The 15,768-nt window shown below is 41.5% G+C and overlaps 1 protein-coding gene across 3 annotated transcripts in view; it reads right to left on the bottom strand.

Moving 5' to 3' along the window:
- Nucleotides 1-6,369: 6,369 nt before the first annotated feature.
- LOC126344094 (GDP-mannose 4,6 dehydratase) overlaps nt 6,370-15,768 on the bottom strand; it is an 84,821-nt gene continuing 75,422 nt past the window's right edge. For all 3 annotated transcript variants that reach the window (XM_050001993.1, XM_050001994.1, XM_050001995.1), the window contains one exon: nt 6,370-8,082. In XM_050001993.1, coding sequence (XP_049857950.1) covers nt 8,020-8,082 — 63 coding nt within the window. In that variant the 3' untranslated portion in view covers nt 6,370-8,019. The remainder of the gene's footprint in view (nt 8,083-15,768) is intronic.

Here is a 15,768-nt window from a genome sequence, read left to right on the forward strand (position 1 = left end):
TGAGTAGATGGGAGAGACTGGGTCTGTGTGCAATGAGAGGAGGTTGAGGTTTGCTGGAAAGGTTGTGGAGGGTGAGTGAGTTGCCTTTCCAGAGGTGGCAAACCAGGAGATTGGATAGTTTTTTGAGGTGGAGGGTGGCATGCTGTTCTAATTTGCGGTTGGCCTTTCTCTTTTTGTTTGCGCAAGTAGTTTCACTTTGTATTCACCTTCTCCTTTTTAGTGTACTCTACCATACAATTTTATCCTGCCTATATATACTCAATAATACGTAACTCATTTCCAAACCATAAACAATTTTTTTTTTTCCACTTTCAACACTACCACTGCTATAAAATCCACCGTTCCCAGCTCACAAACAGTTCCTTTCACCTATTAAACAACCATTTCGGCTCATTCTAACAACTTCCGCTCTATTTCCATTCCTGTTTTTCCCATATCACTGATCATTTTTAGCCACTTCCCACAGGTTTTAATGTCAATATTTCTTCATCAAACAATTGTTAGCCTCATTTTCATAATCTGCCACCACAAAACCACTCCTTTTACTACATTTACATGCAGTTTTTTCGAAATTTTCCCGAATTTCTCCACCCTTTAACGTGTTTTGGAGGCAACACAACCACTTAACCTTTGTGCACATCGTTGCTTACCAAACCAAGTTCACCACAGGATCAACATAGCTCAGCTTTAACCAACACTTTTTTGACTTTTTTCACACCAGATCTCCAGTTGCTTTCTAGTTCACCTTTATCTCTCCCCACATATTTTTATTTTCATTTCAGCCTCATGTTACACTTTCCATCTTCTAATACCACGTCACCCTCAGAACATTCCCACAATGACCCCAATAAGTTTTATTTACATTCCCTCCGCGAACATGCCTTCGCCATATCCAGATTACGCTCCCATATTTTATTTACTCAAGCTTGTCTGACTTTTGGAATTACCTCCAAAGGCCTCACACTTAAAGTTCCCATCCCTGGCTGTAACCCTTCTTTCCATTAGTCCCTGTACCAGTTCCAAACTGAACAATCCATAGCCCTCACCTGCCTAATCCTCTGGGAGAATCCTCATCAGCAGTGGAGGGATTTGGAGAAGGTGCGGTGGATTGTGAGGAGCTAGAATAGTGAACCTGGATGCCTGTAGCAATACAAAGGACTTTCACCGTTGATGGGTCAGTACCAACAAGCAAGGGGACAGATAGGAGAAGGTGAATGAGGATCACGTTGTCATTGGGGAAGCTGGCTCATTCTACCTGTAGCATTTTCATACGACTGTGAGTAGGTAACATCACATGTGCAGGGATAGTTGTCACTCACCCGCAGACCATCGGTAGATACCTCATGCAAGGCAGGTGTAACAGGACATGAGGACTGACTGGGTGGGATATCTAGAAGCTCGCCTAGCGACCACACCGATATGAGGGGCCACCAGATACGCTTTGAAGCGTGTCATTAATGAGCACTTCAAACGTGTCGTTACGCCGTGAGATGACTCTGTCGGGGCCCGAGTATTGAGGGCTGAGTGACAGCCGGACAGTGTCATCGTGCACCATGACTTGAGTGCAAAATGCAAAGTCCTTAGTCAGGAATGCAGGGGGTAGTGAGTGCGGCCAAGGAGGGAGCACACAAATGTTAGTGATAAGCTGCTTAACATGTCCAACCAACGTTGAGTCGCAGATTTGATCCGCGGGGAGTGAAGGCTTGACGACTGGGAGTGTGAGGGGTTCTCTGCGAGGCACTTCTGCCAGGGATGTGCTAAGGTCCTCTTTGTAGGCAGCCCAAACACCTAACATTACCCATGGTATGGCGTCAGCCCATTTGTCTCCGTAGCACATCAGTGAAGCTTTAAGCATTTGGTGCCAGTGTTCGAGAAGCCCGTTGCTCTGGGGATGGTATGTTGTTGTCCTAAATTGTTTCACCCTGCACAGTTCACAAAGCTGCCAGAAGAGGGCGGATTCAAACTGGTGCCCCTGGTCAGTGGTGATAGAAGTTGTGCAGCTGAAGCGTGAGATCTACATTAATGAAAGGGCTCGGGACACCGCATCGGCTGTGATAGTAGTGAGGGGAATTACTTCTACCCAGTGGGTAAACCAGTCAACTGCAGACGGTATGTAATGAAAGGAGTCCAAAGGGGGTAAGGGCACAACAATATTGATGTGTATATGTTGAAACCTTCGTTTTGCCATATCAAAAGTACCCATGGGGGGCTGTGCATGGCATCCTACTTTTGCGTGTTAACGAGTCACATACATAAATGCCCAACTGCGACATTGTTTTATCAACCCGGGCCAAACGAAACGTTCAGATACCAGACGTGCAGTGACGCATTTGTCAAGGTGTGCATGGCTGTTAATACTATTAAAAACACCCCAGCAGAGAGATGCAGGAATCACCTGACACATGTGTCCTGTTTAAATGTCACACCAGATGGGTGATGAGAACCCAGAAAGTGTCCGAAACTCTTGTTTGAGTCCTGTTTTAGCATTGGACTACAATGCGCAGAGTTCAGTATCATCTGTTTGCTATTTAGGGAGTTCACTGAGGTCCAGTTGTTAAGATAATACCAACACACAAGATAAAAATCAGTGATGATGATGTCTGCCCCTCTGACGTTACTTATGTCATTCGTAAACTGGCATACGAGGTCCATACGACGAGAACTTCTTGGGGGCAAGTACTTGCCTGGGTTACGAAAAGCTTATACCAGTGAGATGGCAACCTTCAATATCGTCTTGTAAATATTTGAAAGCAGCGTAAATAGAAAATAGTTCCTGGTCCAAGGTTGACCATTTACATTGGGAAGCAGACAGTTTGTGGGAGAAAACTCTGAGCAGCTGTACAATAGCACCCATGGATTGCTGAAGTACCGCCTCCACTGCTGCATCACTCATGTCTGTAGTACGCTAGACCGGAGCATCAGAGACAGGATGAGCGAGCGTAATGGCCGTCTGCAAGGCTGACTTGTGGTTATTAAATGCACATCACATACCTGGAGTCCACGTGACTGCCTGAGACCACCTGTCAGTGCGGCTTCTATATCGGCGGCATGGGGAATGTGTTTGCGGTAGTAGTTTACAGTTCCTAGGAAGCGGCGGAGGCCCTGAAAGTCTTTGGAGAAAGGCACCATACTAGTAGCTTCAACCCGTTCGGGTAGGGGACAGATGCCGTCGGCAGAAACCACATGACCCAGAAAAGTGACGCTAGTGTGACGGAGTTGTGACTTAGCATTGTTCACTATGTCACCATTTGCTTGTAATAGTTGTAACACTGAATGTAAGTGGAGTACATGTTCCTTGAGTGAAGAAGAGAAAATTAACAAGTCGTCCAGGTACGCATATGCAAAGTCCAGTTTTCCAACCAATGAGTCAACCATTGCCACATCTCTGCAGCGTTTTTAAGGCCGAACGGCATAAACAGATACTCGAACAATCTGAACAGGGTGATAATGCCGGTTTTATCAATGTCCTATGGTGCCATTGGCAGTTGGTGGTACGCTTTTTGACAGTTGGGTACACTGAAAATTTGCCTCATGCGGTTGGGAAGCAAAATCTTGAATATTTGGGATGGGATAATTATCTAAAATTGTTCTGGTGCTAAGCACCCAATGGTCACCGCAGAGGCAGAAAGTGTCATCTTTCTTAGGCAGCAAATGAATGGGTGACGACCAACTCCTAGAAGAAGGGTGAATAGTCTTACTGTCTAAAATTTCATGAATAATCGCTTTGGCGTATTTAAGTTCTTCCAGGTTTAAATGCCTGGTCTTTGTGCGCACCAGAGGACCTTCCGTGGTATTGATTCTGTGAACAGTACCATTGTTGACTGCAAACACTGACAGGGATGATGGACCTGCACCCGATTAAGTATGACTGACCTGTAATGTACACGCTTGTGTGTCCCCAGCCGGTGAAACAGCAGAATTGGCAGTGATTCTCTGATAGCCCTTGTCGTGCAGCTCAGTGGGGTACTCAGTGCTGTCAAGAACACAGCTACTGTTCGGCAGTAGAAAAGTCCCGCAGTGTCAACGGCAGGTGTGAGGAGATGGTGCGGGCGATGAGGGCATGGCTGTGTGTGACAGCTGGGCGACCCGCTTACGGGCAACGGTGAGCTTGGCTTGTATGGTGGTGATGCAGAAGCAAATGGCTTTGTTGTTGTCCCGAAGCACATCGTTGTGTAATTTAAGAGAGAGCACTGTAACGGCGGCGTCAGCTAGCTTGCACAATAGAGTGGCTCTCTCAGATGGGAGGGAAGAAGTATTGGAACCGGGGGTATAGTCCACCGAGTTAAAGATTAATGCACCTCATTACAGGTTAGGTGAAAGAGCTTGGGCTGAGAGAAAATCTACCCCCGAGCATGATTTCCATCCACATTGGCAATAACGAAAGTCCATTGTAAGGGAGTGTTAATGTCCAGCAGTTTAACACAAATTGGTTATGCCATGAGATTGGATCAAGGAATGAGTGGTGGCTCGAAGTGGGGGGCAAGGTTGACGCCCAAATTTAATACCTGTGCACAAAGGCATGGCACAGACATCGGCTCCCATCTTGCTTAGGAATGAAAGGCAAGACAGTGCATCATTTTTCACGTACAAGCGTCCCCTAGCATGAGGTGAAGAAGTATTAAGAGACATGCATCTGTGTGATGCAGTGCGGCCCGTAGCACCTGAGTGGGGTCACTTTATTAGTTTGGGAACGCTCATGGCGAACAACATTTCTTAGCCGGGTTGCCAAAGCGAGAATGCAAATAACACTTAGCAGAATGGTACGGGGGAGGGGGGGGGGGGTGGGGGGGAGGAGATTTTGCGTGAGGGGCAGGATGATGTAAACCTGGTCTGCGATCTTCAGTTTAGCATCTCCAATGGGGCCAAATTTAGATAGAGAAGGTGCATTTGAACTTCCGGAGGAAGTTTGAGCAACCAGATGGTCCAAAGTGTAGCGTAGCATGGAGATGACACCAGAGCTGCGATGGCGATCTGGAACCCAGCGACTCGTGACTGATGATGAGGTGGATAGCGCTGTAGATCTGGACAGGCACTTAAGGATGGTGCATCGTGCAAATGCATATGTCCATAGCGGCACAGTAAGCAAAGGAATTTGGAGTTATTGTCAGCGACGCCGTGTAGCTGCAGGACATGGTCCACCAAGGCAAACCATGTGTGTGGGTGATCCTTGCAAAGGGCTGGTAGTTTAGGCCAACGGATGGGGAAGTCTTGGCAAAACAGTTTGTCAGAAACAATTGCTCCCTGTCTGGTGTTGTGCAGCGTAACTGGCTCAGATGCAGTAGTGGTGTAGCAGTTCACGACACTGTCAGTAGTACACAGCACGGTAGGCACGGCTGGCTTGACCAGGGTCGAGAAATCAACAAGTCAGGTGTTTGTTGGAGTAACACCAACAGGCGTAGAATGGACGGGTGCAGAAGAGTCTACCGCAGTTGACTGATGTGCGGAAAACAACGGAGTACAGTTTCCGAGCCCCTCCCCTACAGGTGTATTAAAATTGTTAAAATCACCTAACGTTTGCAGAACACATGCGGCAGACATGGCAGGAACACTCAATTTGTACCGCCCCTGACCAAGGTGGAAAGTTCACACAGGCACTTGAGAAACTTATAAAGAGAGTCACTAGTGTTTGAGCACATTGTGTTGACCATTGCTGAGCACTCTGAGCATGTGGAAAGTTCACATTTGACGTAAAAAGTTCGCACGTGAAGTTTCGTGCACAAAAAATGTTCTGTTGGTATGGGACACTCCCACATGACTGCTGACTCATGTGCGATAACGAGAAGTTATTGTTCGTACCTGATGCCGGCACACCTGGCTGTGGGAATGTAGAAGCAGTGTCCTGTTGAGTACAGCTAGCCGGTATGTTCAGAAACTGTGTCAAACTATTGTGAATACAAGATGGATAATTGGAAAACGATGCCAAAATGTCCGTTGGAAAACCTAGTTGGCAAGTAAGCAGTGTAGTGGGTGGCAAGCAATCCATTGTGTACTGCTTGACAGAACGAAAGCTTGTTATAGCACTTGCGAATAAATTCGGGGTCACTGTATGGGTTTCATGTTGCAGGATTGCTGGATCCAATGATGTACACTGTACAAGATGTAATTCACACTATTTTACACATTTTGTTGATTCTGGTACACACGCGTTTACTGTATCGCGTGCAACCACAGACTGCTCACAAAGAGTTTGAAAAACGAAGATGTTATATGTGACTTGGTCGATTGTCGCCACAACTGCAACGAGCAATGTAATCATGTTGACACTGTGTTCCATGTGAACACATCCCCATTTCGCATCATGTGATGTGATGTGACATAAAAAGTGAACTGACTTAAAACTACAAATGAAAGAGATACTAGTCAAAAAGATAATTATTGATCAACATATTTATTGTGGAATGATCTGACAAACACATATTGTACATCAACTCAGTATATGGTATTACCATATGCACTCTGTTAATACTGACCACAAACTTCACATATTTATGTTTTGATAATATCTATCAAAATACAACACAGAAATTTTTCTTGTCAGGATATCATTATTAAACAAACAGTGCAAGATGTAAAAACAAAAAAAAGATGATAAAGATTTATCACATGAGAAAAAACAACAGGCATTCAATGCAGGTCATTATTTACTAAAGAGACAGAAAGAGAGAGAGAGAGAGAGAGAGAGAGAGAGAGAGAGAGAGAGAGAGACTGACAAATATACACATTAATATTAAAATTGGCATTAACATAATGTAAAAATATCGTCTGCAAGAAATTTTACTTTCACAGCTCCTGCAGAAGATGTCAACTTGTAAATGAGAAACCCAGGCCTTCCCCGAGCATGAACTCACAAATCCATGGTAATTATTTTTCAATGTGTGTGGTATACAAGTCAATAATCTGATAGTGAAGTAAGAAAAACTAGAAATTTCTAAAACAGTTCAGGAAAAAAACAGCTTCTAGTCAGAATACCATAAGCATATTCACTTTCAATAACAAGCAGGAATGTCAGCCCTACGTACAAATGGTTACATTGCCTTGTACACACCAGTCGTTATACATATGTCCCATAAGGAAATCACTATTCCAAATGATCATAAACTTCAGTAGCAGTTACCTGGCCACCTACCTATGAAACCTATGAATATTAAGTAATGAATTTTTGAGTTCAGCCAAGTGATATGTGGATATATATCAGAATTCTGTGTGAGTAAGCAACCAAGGGGAATGGGTACTGAAACTGGTTTTGTAAGCAAAATCATTACCATTATATTCTAATCAGAATCATTACAACTATCATAAACAATTTCCTTTCACATTTATAATTCTCTATTGTCCTTCTGTGCACGAAAGTCCATTTTCACAAATGAGGAACAAAGTTTACAAGCTTTTAGAACTTTCTTCTTTCATTATTTTAAAACTATGTAGCCTAATGTGGCTGAACTGGCATTATCTCAAAGGAACATAATGATTATGAAGATTAAATGAACAGGTCCTATTTTAATATCTGAAAAATTTATAGAAAAAGTAATTTTCAAAATGAAAAAATCATGAGATATTATTTTAGGTTGTCTATTGTTTAATGTGTGATCATAAGATGGTGTCCAGAATAATAGGTATTTCTGATTGTTCAGTGAAGACAGTTCACCTAGTGCAAGGACACCTTTACCTTAGTGAACAAGACACACCACTTACACATGGTGGTTAAGATTGTTTTCCTGCATCACACAGATATACAATTTATGTGGTAGCAATATAATCCAAGGAATATTTACAGATCAGGAGAAGTGGAAGACAAAATGTAACTTTGTAATGCTATTGTCTGCATTAAATGTAAAAATAAATGGCACTCAAATGTTTTCCCATGATCAATATTAAATACAGAACTGTTGGTCTTGGCCAATGGTGCTGGAAGATGTGTATTACAAAATATACACAAACAAGCTCTCACGTTTCTTTCAAAAAAAGTGAGTGATATAGGCAGATTACTTAAGGTGCACAACTGTTGATCTGATTCAAAATTTATGCAGCAGGATTTTTCTTCATCAGCTCTATGTCTGCCTCCATCATATCCTTAACAAGTTCCTATAAAACAAAATACATTTATTAATCATAATGACACTGATTTGTATTTAAATGTAGTTATGTATGGCATACATTTTCCTAAAAATGAGGAAACTTTGTTTATGCAGCAATCCAACCATTTTTAGCACATTGTACTATGTATAGAAGAAACTGGATACAGCAAAGCAGCACATCTAAGTCAATACATTGGTTTATTTTGTCCTAGTGGATAAAACTTATACATCACATAGAATAATGTACACAGCATTTAAGTGCACAGTATTACTTTTATTTCTCACTGCACTAAATACACATTTGTCAACAATAAAGGATACCTACACACCAAGAAACAAAGAGAGAGAACTGTGTACCAAAAGCAACATACTACTGTCAATTGCTGGATCAGTTATGCCCCACACAGCCCCCTCCCCCAACAATGTGGAGCAACTTGAATGTACAGGAATTGAAACTTAATTTGCCAGCCAGCTTTTGGCTGGGTGATGTTATAACTTGCTAGCTGATGGAGTGTGTGATAACTGCAGATGGAGTGGGTGGTAACTGCAAGTGAGGACATCAGGGTTGTCTCCTGGAGTCATGAGGTTTGAAGCATTGGTGTGATGTCTGGTAAGTATGATGGTACACAATCCACAATGGTTTGACTCACTCAATAAGAGACCTCTGTAACACTGCCATTCTACAAGATCTCCATGGTGTGGCCTCCTAGCCGTATTATCAGAAAAGGGCTGGTGTACAATTGCTGGAGTTACGATCTGATGAGATCAGTGCATAGTATGACACGAGTACAGTCATCCAAAGCTTTGAGGATGAAAACAGGGTGTTCGCCTAGCAAGAACAGGCAGTCATTGGATCTTGACTACTAGTCTCAGAGTTGTTCCACCACCTGAGACAGTTCTGCTGGGGATGGCAGCGGTATAAGTGCGAGACAGTGTGCCAAATCCGCAGTTCTCAACACACCATTTCTGCTAATGATGCGCTGATGTTAGCTTGTATGCCACGTAAAGACTAAAAGGACCAAGGGAAGGGTCTCTATCCATTTCTCATGGTGGTACATGAGAGCTGTCTTTAGGGACAGATGCCACCTTTCTGCATCCTGTTGCTGGCAGATAATAGCTTTTCATATGATATTGGGAACTGCACAATTTGAGAAAGTCTAAAAACAAAACACATGTGTCGTTCTGTACCAAGTGGTCCAGCACTTGTTACTTGACCATCTCGGAAATAGTTGATATTTGCTGGGTGAATTCCTTTATGTTTGGTGGATTTGAAACTATTTTTAAAGAATTTTTATTGGTTATCATTTCTAAATAGTGGCAGTTTTTGTTTCAGACCACAAGCATTCTTTTGAATTTACAAGCATCTGTGGTTTTTGACTTATTTGGAAATGGGTTGCCCTAGACTTTCAAAGAAGAAGCAGTTCGTTCAGCATACACTGGACTATAAATTAAAACTATGATCACCTATCTGAATGTATTCCTTAATATATTTTAAGTGGCTCAATGTTATTGGTTCCAAATAAAAAAACTCAATTTTTGAATAGTATTTTTCCAAAGAACGAATAATTGCTCGGCCTTAATATTTTTCATGCTATTACACTACATAGTATAGTTACTTTTTATAGCTTATCAATGATGAGAAGCTTATACTCGAAAAATACACTATTTTAAAAAACAGATTTTTTAAAATTATTTCATTCTTTGGCCTGCAATATCTTTGTCAAGGGACCACACAAAAATCCAAAAATTATGCACTTAATAGAGTTCAGTATAAATTTCAACTTTGAGATTCAATGGGAAGTTACAAAAAAATTACAAATAAAAAAATTACAAATATAAGTCAAAAATACATTTCTAAACGTCTGCAATATCTGGACTAATGGGTAAAGTGTATCAGCGACATAATTTAAACATATCTGTGATCACCTCTTTTTAAAATGAGCCATCTTATTATATAACCTTGTTCTCACCTTATTTGATTTTACTATGTTGTTCAGTACATTCTTAACAAGTATCAGAACTTGATCCTATTCAAGTTTTTTAAACAAGATCCTTGCCCAGTGGGTGGTAAAATGTAACATGCATATCTTGGTTTTGACAATCAATATTATCAACTCTGGTGATCCAGCAATGTTCACCACAAATACAAGCTACTATGTCTATATTTTGAAGTGTCAGTGGTACAAGTTTTTCACATTTAAGAAGTTCATTATCAAGGGATGCTGATATGAACTTACACTTGAGCGAGTTGTGTGACTGAGGTATAAAACAATGAACAGATCGGGTTCCTTTAATCTACTAATAAGTGTTGAATAGATAGATACTGCCTACAGGAAAATGAAAGAGACCTTTGGAGAAAAGAGAACCACTTGTATGAATATCAAGAGCTCACATGGAAACCCAGTTCTAAGCAAAGAAGGGAAAGCAGAAAGGTGGAAGGAGTATATAGAGGGTCTATACAAGGGTGATGTACTTGAGGACAATATGATGGAAATGGAAGAGGATGTAGATGAAGATGAAATGGGAGATACGATACTGCGTGAAGAGTTTGACAGAGCACTGAAAGACCTGAGTCGAAACAATGCCCCAGGAGTAGACAACATTCCATTGGAACTACTGACGGCCTTGGGAGAGCCAGTCCTCACAAAACTCTACCATCTGGTGAGCAAGATGTATAAAACAAGCGAAATACCCTCAGACTTCAATAAGAATATAATAATTCCAATCCCAAAGAAAGCAGGTGTTGACAGATGTGAAAATTACCGAACTATCAGTCTAATAAGCCACAGCTGCAAAATACTAACACGAATTCTTTACAGACGAATGGAAAAACTAGTGAAGCGGACCTTGGGGAAGATCAGTTTGGATTACGTAGAAATACTGGAACACATGAGGCAATACTGACCTTACGACTTATCTTAGAAGAAAGATTCAGGAAAGGCAAACCTACGTTTCTAGCATTTGTAGACTTAGAGAAAGCTTTTGACAATGTTGACTGGAATACTCTCTTTCAAATTCTAAAGACAGCAGGGGTAAAATACAGGGAGCGAGGCCTATTTACAATTTGTACAGAAACCAGATGGCAGTTATAAGAGTCGAGGGACATGAAAGGGAAGCAGTGGTTGGGAGGGGAGTGAGACAGGTTTGTAGTCTCTCCCCGATGTTATTCAATCTGTATATTCAGCAAGCAGTAAAGGAAACAAAGGAAAATTTGGAGTAGGTATTAAAATCCATGGAGAAGAAATAAAAACTTTGAGGTTCGGCGATGACATTGTAATTCTGTCAGAGACAGCAAAGGAATTGGAAGACCAGTTGAACGGAATGGACAGTGTCTTGAAAGGAGGATACAAGATGAACATCAACAAAAGCAAAACGAGAATAATGGAATGTAGTCGAATTAAGTCAGGTGATACTGAGGGAATTAGATTAGGAAATGAGACACTTAAAGTAGTAAAGGAGTTTTGCTATTTGGGGAGCAAAATAACTGATGATGGTCAAAGAAGAGAGGATATAAAATGTAGACTGGCAATGGCAAGGAAAGCGTTTCTGAAGAAGAAAAATTTGTTAACATCGAGTATAGATTTAAGTATCAGGAAGTCATTTCTGAAAGTATTTGTATGGAGTATAGCCATGTATGGAAGTGAAACATGGACGATAAATAGTTTGGACAAGAAGAGAATAGAAGCTTTCGAAATGTGGTGCTACAGAAGAATGCTGAAGATTAGATGGGTAGATCACATAACTAATGAGGAAGTATTGAATAAGATTGGGGAGAAGAGAAGTTTGTGGCACAACTTGACCAGAAGAAGGGATCGGTTGATAGGACATGTTCTGAGGCATCAAGGGATCACCAATTTAGTATTGGAGGGCAACGTGGAGGGTAAAAATCGTAGAGGGAGACCAAGAGATGAATACACTAAGCAGATTCAGAAGGATGTAGGTTGCAGTAGGTACTGGGAGATGAAGCAGCTTGCACAGGATAGGGTAGCATGGAGAGCTGCATCAAACCAGTCTCAGGACTGAAGACAAAGACAACAACAACAACAACAACAACAACAACAACAACAACAACAAGTGTTGAATTTTTCCTCCATGACATTGATGTACAGTTGTTGCATTTCCCCACATTTTATAACAACATAGGTAATCCCTTTCACCTGTTATTTACAGAATTTGAACATTTCTTGAGTTTTCAAGATGTGATTGTCATAGGCCCACTACAAATAAGCTTTTGTGACAGCTCACGTTGTTGTACCCCCAATGCTATCACATCCATTCTCCCCATGGCATGATGCAGCAAAGTGCCATTCTGCATTATGTCCATGGTCTTCCTTTGAAAGGAGATGTGAATAATTTTTTTTTTTGTTTTATACTGGTTTGCAACACCATTAGAGGAATAGATCAGTTTGTTTGTGGAAGGATGGTGCTGTTTTATGTAGTTTGTTAATTGCTGCTGAAAAGTGTGCACAGCTATTCAAGGTAGCCACTTATGACAGAAAATCTGTGACAGTCTAGTTTAGCTTGATCTTTATAACAGAACACAAATGGATGAAATGTGGCCTGTTTGTTTACATAGTAGTGCCCCTGTACTTCATCTTGAACAAAAAAGGAATGGTTCTCAGAAAAGTCGGCAGGAAATAAGCATTCCTCACCTGCCAAGGTTTGCTTTTTGTCTTTCAGAAATTTACCCTGAGCTTTGGCAATAAAATGAGGCATTTCAGGTTTTCAAGATTAGCTACCAGCACTTCAAAAACTAAACTACTTCTCATGGCTTTGTAATTGTCACCATTTCCATTCTATATTATCACATATTAAATCGTCATCTTCTGATTTTTCAAGCATGCCAAGTAAAGCTTGGTTGCCTGGACAGTCTTGACATTTTCCCATGATCATACAATTGGCCTCCCCCCACGAACCATGGACCTTGCCGTTGGTGGGGAGGCCTGCGTGCCTCAGCGATACAGATACCGTACCGTAGGTGCAACCACAACGGAGGGGTATCTGTTGAGAGGCCAGACAAACATGTGGTTCCTGAAGAGGGGCAGCAGCCTTTTCAGTAGTTGCAGGGGCAACATTCTGGATGATTGACTGATCTGGCCTTGTAACAATAAACCTTAACGGCCTTGCTGTGCTGGTACTGTGAACGGCTGAAAGCAAGGGGAAACTACGGCCATAATTTTTCCCGAGGGCATGCAGCTTTACTGTATGGTTAAATGATGATGGCGTCCTCTTGGGTAAAATATTCTGGAGGTAAAATAGTCCCCCATTCGGATCTCCAGGCGGGGACTACTCAAGAGGATGTCGTTATCAGGAGAAAGAAAACTGGCTTTCTACGAATCGGAGCGTGGAATGTCAGATCCCTTAATCGGGCAGGTAGGTTAGAAAATTTAAAAAGGGAAATGGATAGGTTAAAGTTAGATATAGTAGGAATCAGTGAAGTTCGGTGGCAGGAGGAACAAGACTTCTGGTCAGGTGACTACATGGTTATAAACACAAAATCAAATAGGGGTAATGCTGGAGTAGGTTTAATAATGAATAGGAAAATAGGAATGCGGGTAAGCTACTACACACAGCATAGTGAACGCATTGTTGTGGCCAAGATAGATACGAAGCCCACACCTAATACAGTAGTACAAGTTTATATGCCAACTAGCTCTGCAGATGACAAAGAAATTGAAGAAATATATGATCAAATAAAAGAAATTATTCAGATAGTGAAGGGAGATGAAAATTTAATAGTCATGGGTGACTGGAATTCGGTAGTAGGAAAAGGAAGAGAAGGAAACGTAGTACGTGATTATGGACTGGGGCAAAGAAATGAAAGAGGAAGCCGCTTGGTAGAATTTTGCACAGAGCACAACTTAATCATAGGTAACACTTGGTTCAAGAATCATAAAAGAAGGCTGTATACATGGAAGAAGCCTGGAGATACTAAAAGTATCAGATAGATTATATATTGGTAAGACAGAGATTTAGGAACCAGTTTTTAAATTGTAAGGCATTTCCAGGGGCAGATGTGGACTCTGACCACAATCTATTGGTTATGACCTGTAGATTAAAACTGAAGAAACTGCGAAAATGTGGGAATTTAAGGAGATGGGACATGGATAAACTAAAAGAACCAGAGGTTGTACAGAGTTTCAGGGAGAGCATAAGGGAGCAATTGACAGGAATGGGTGAAAGAAATATGGTAGAAGAAGAATGGGTAGCTTTGAGGGATGAAGTAGTGATGGCAGCAGAGGATCAAGTAGGTAAAAAGACGAGGGCTAGAAGAAATCCTTGGGTAACAGAAGAAATATTGAATTTAATTGATGAAAGGAGAAAATATAAAAATGCAGTAAATGAAGCAGGCAAAAAGGAATGCAAACGTCTCAAAAATGAGATCGACAGGAAGTGCAAAATGGGTAAGCAGGCATGGCTAGAGGACAAATGTAAGGATGTACAGGCTTATCTCACTAGGGGTAAGATAGATACTGCCTACAGAAAAATTAAAGAGACCTTTGGAGATAAGAGAACCACTTGTATGAACATAAAGAGCTCAGATGGAAACCCAGTTCTAAGCAAAGAAGGGAAAGCAGAAAGGTGGAAGGAGTATATACAGGGTCTATACAAGGGCGATGTACTTGAGGACAATAGTGTGGAAATGGAAGAGGATGTAGATGAAGACGAAATGGGAGATACGATACTGCGTGAAGAGTTTGACAGAGCACTGAAAGGCCTGAATCGAAACAAGGCCCACGGAGTAGACAACATTCCATTGGAACTACTCACGGCCTTAGGAGAGCCAGTCCTCACAAAACTCTACCATCTGGTGAGCAAGATGTATGAGAGAGGCAAAAAGAAAGCAGGTGTTGACAGATGTGAAAATTACCGAACTATCAGTTTAATAAGTCACAGCTGCAAAATACTAACATGAATTCTTTACAGACGAATGGAAAAACTAGTAGAAACCGACCTTGGGGAAGATCAGTTTGGATTTCGTAGAAATACTGGAACACGTGAGGCAATACTGACCTTATGACTTATCTTAGAAGAAAGATTCAGGAAAGGCAAACCTACGTTTCTAGCATTTGTAGACTTAGAGAAAGCTTTTGACAATGTTGACTGGAATACTCTCTTTCAAATTCAGAAGGTGGCAGGGGTAAAATATAGGGAGCGAAAGGCTATTCACAATTTGTACAGAAACCAGATGGCAGTTATAAGAGTGGAGGGACATGAAAGGGAAGCAGTGGTTGGGAAGGGAGTGAGACAGGTTTGTAGTCTCTCCCCGATGTTATTCAATCTGTATATTCAGCAAGCAGTAAAGGAAACAAAGGAAAATTTGGAGTAGGTATTAAAATCCATGGAGAAGAAATAAAAACTTTGAGGTTCGGCGATAACATTGTAATTCTGTCAGAGACAGCAAAGGAATTGGAAGACCAGTTGAACGGAATGGACAGTGTCTTGAAAGGAGGATACAAGATGAACATCAACAAAAGCAAAACGAGAATAATGGAATGTAGTCGAATTAAGTCAGGTGATACTGAGGGAATTAGATTAGGAAATGAGACACTTAAAGTAGTAAAGGAGTTTTGCTATTTGGGGAGCACTCTGCAGTGGAGTGTGCGCTGATATGAAACTTCCTGGCAGATTAAAACTGTGTGCTTCGGTAGCTTAGTTGGTAGAGCACTTGCCCGCGAAAGGCAAAGGTCCC

This window comes from Schistocerca gregaria, chromosome 1 (genome assembly GCF_023897955.1).
Source record: "Schistocerca gregaria isolate iqSchGreg1 chromosome 1, iqSchGreg1.2, whole genome shotgun sequence".
Classification (NCBI taxonomy): domain Eukaryota; kingdom Metazoa; phylum Arthropoda; class Insecta; order Orthoptera; family Acrididae; genus Schistocerca; species Schistocerca gregaria.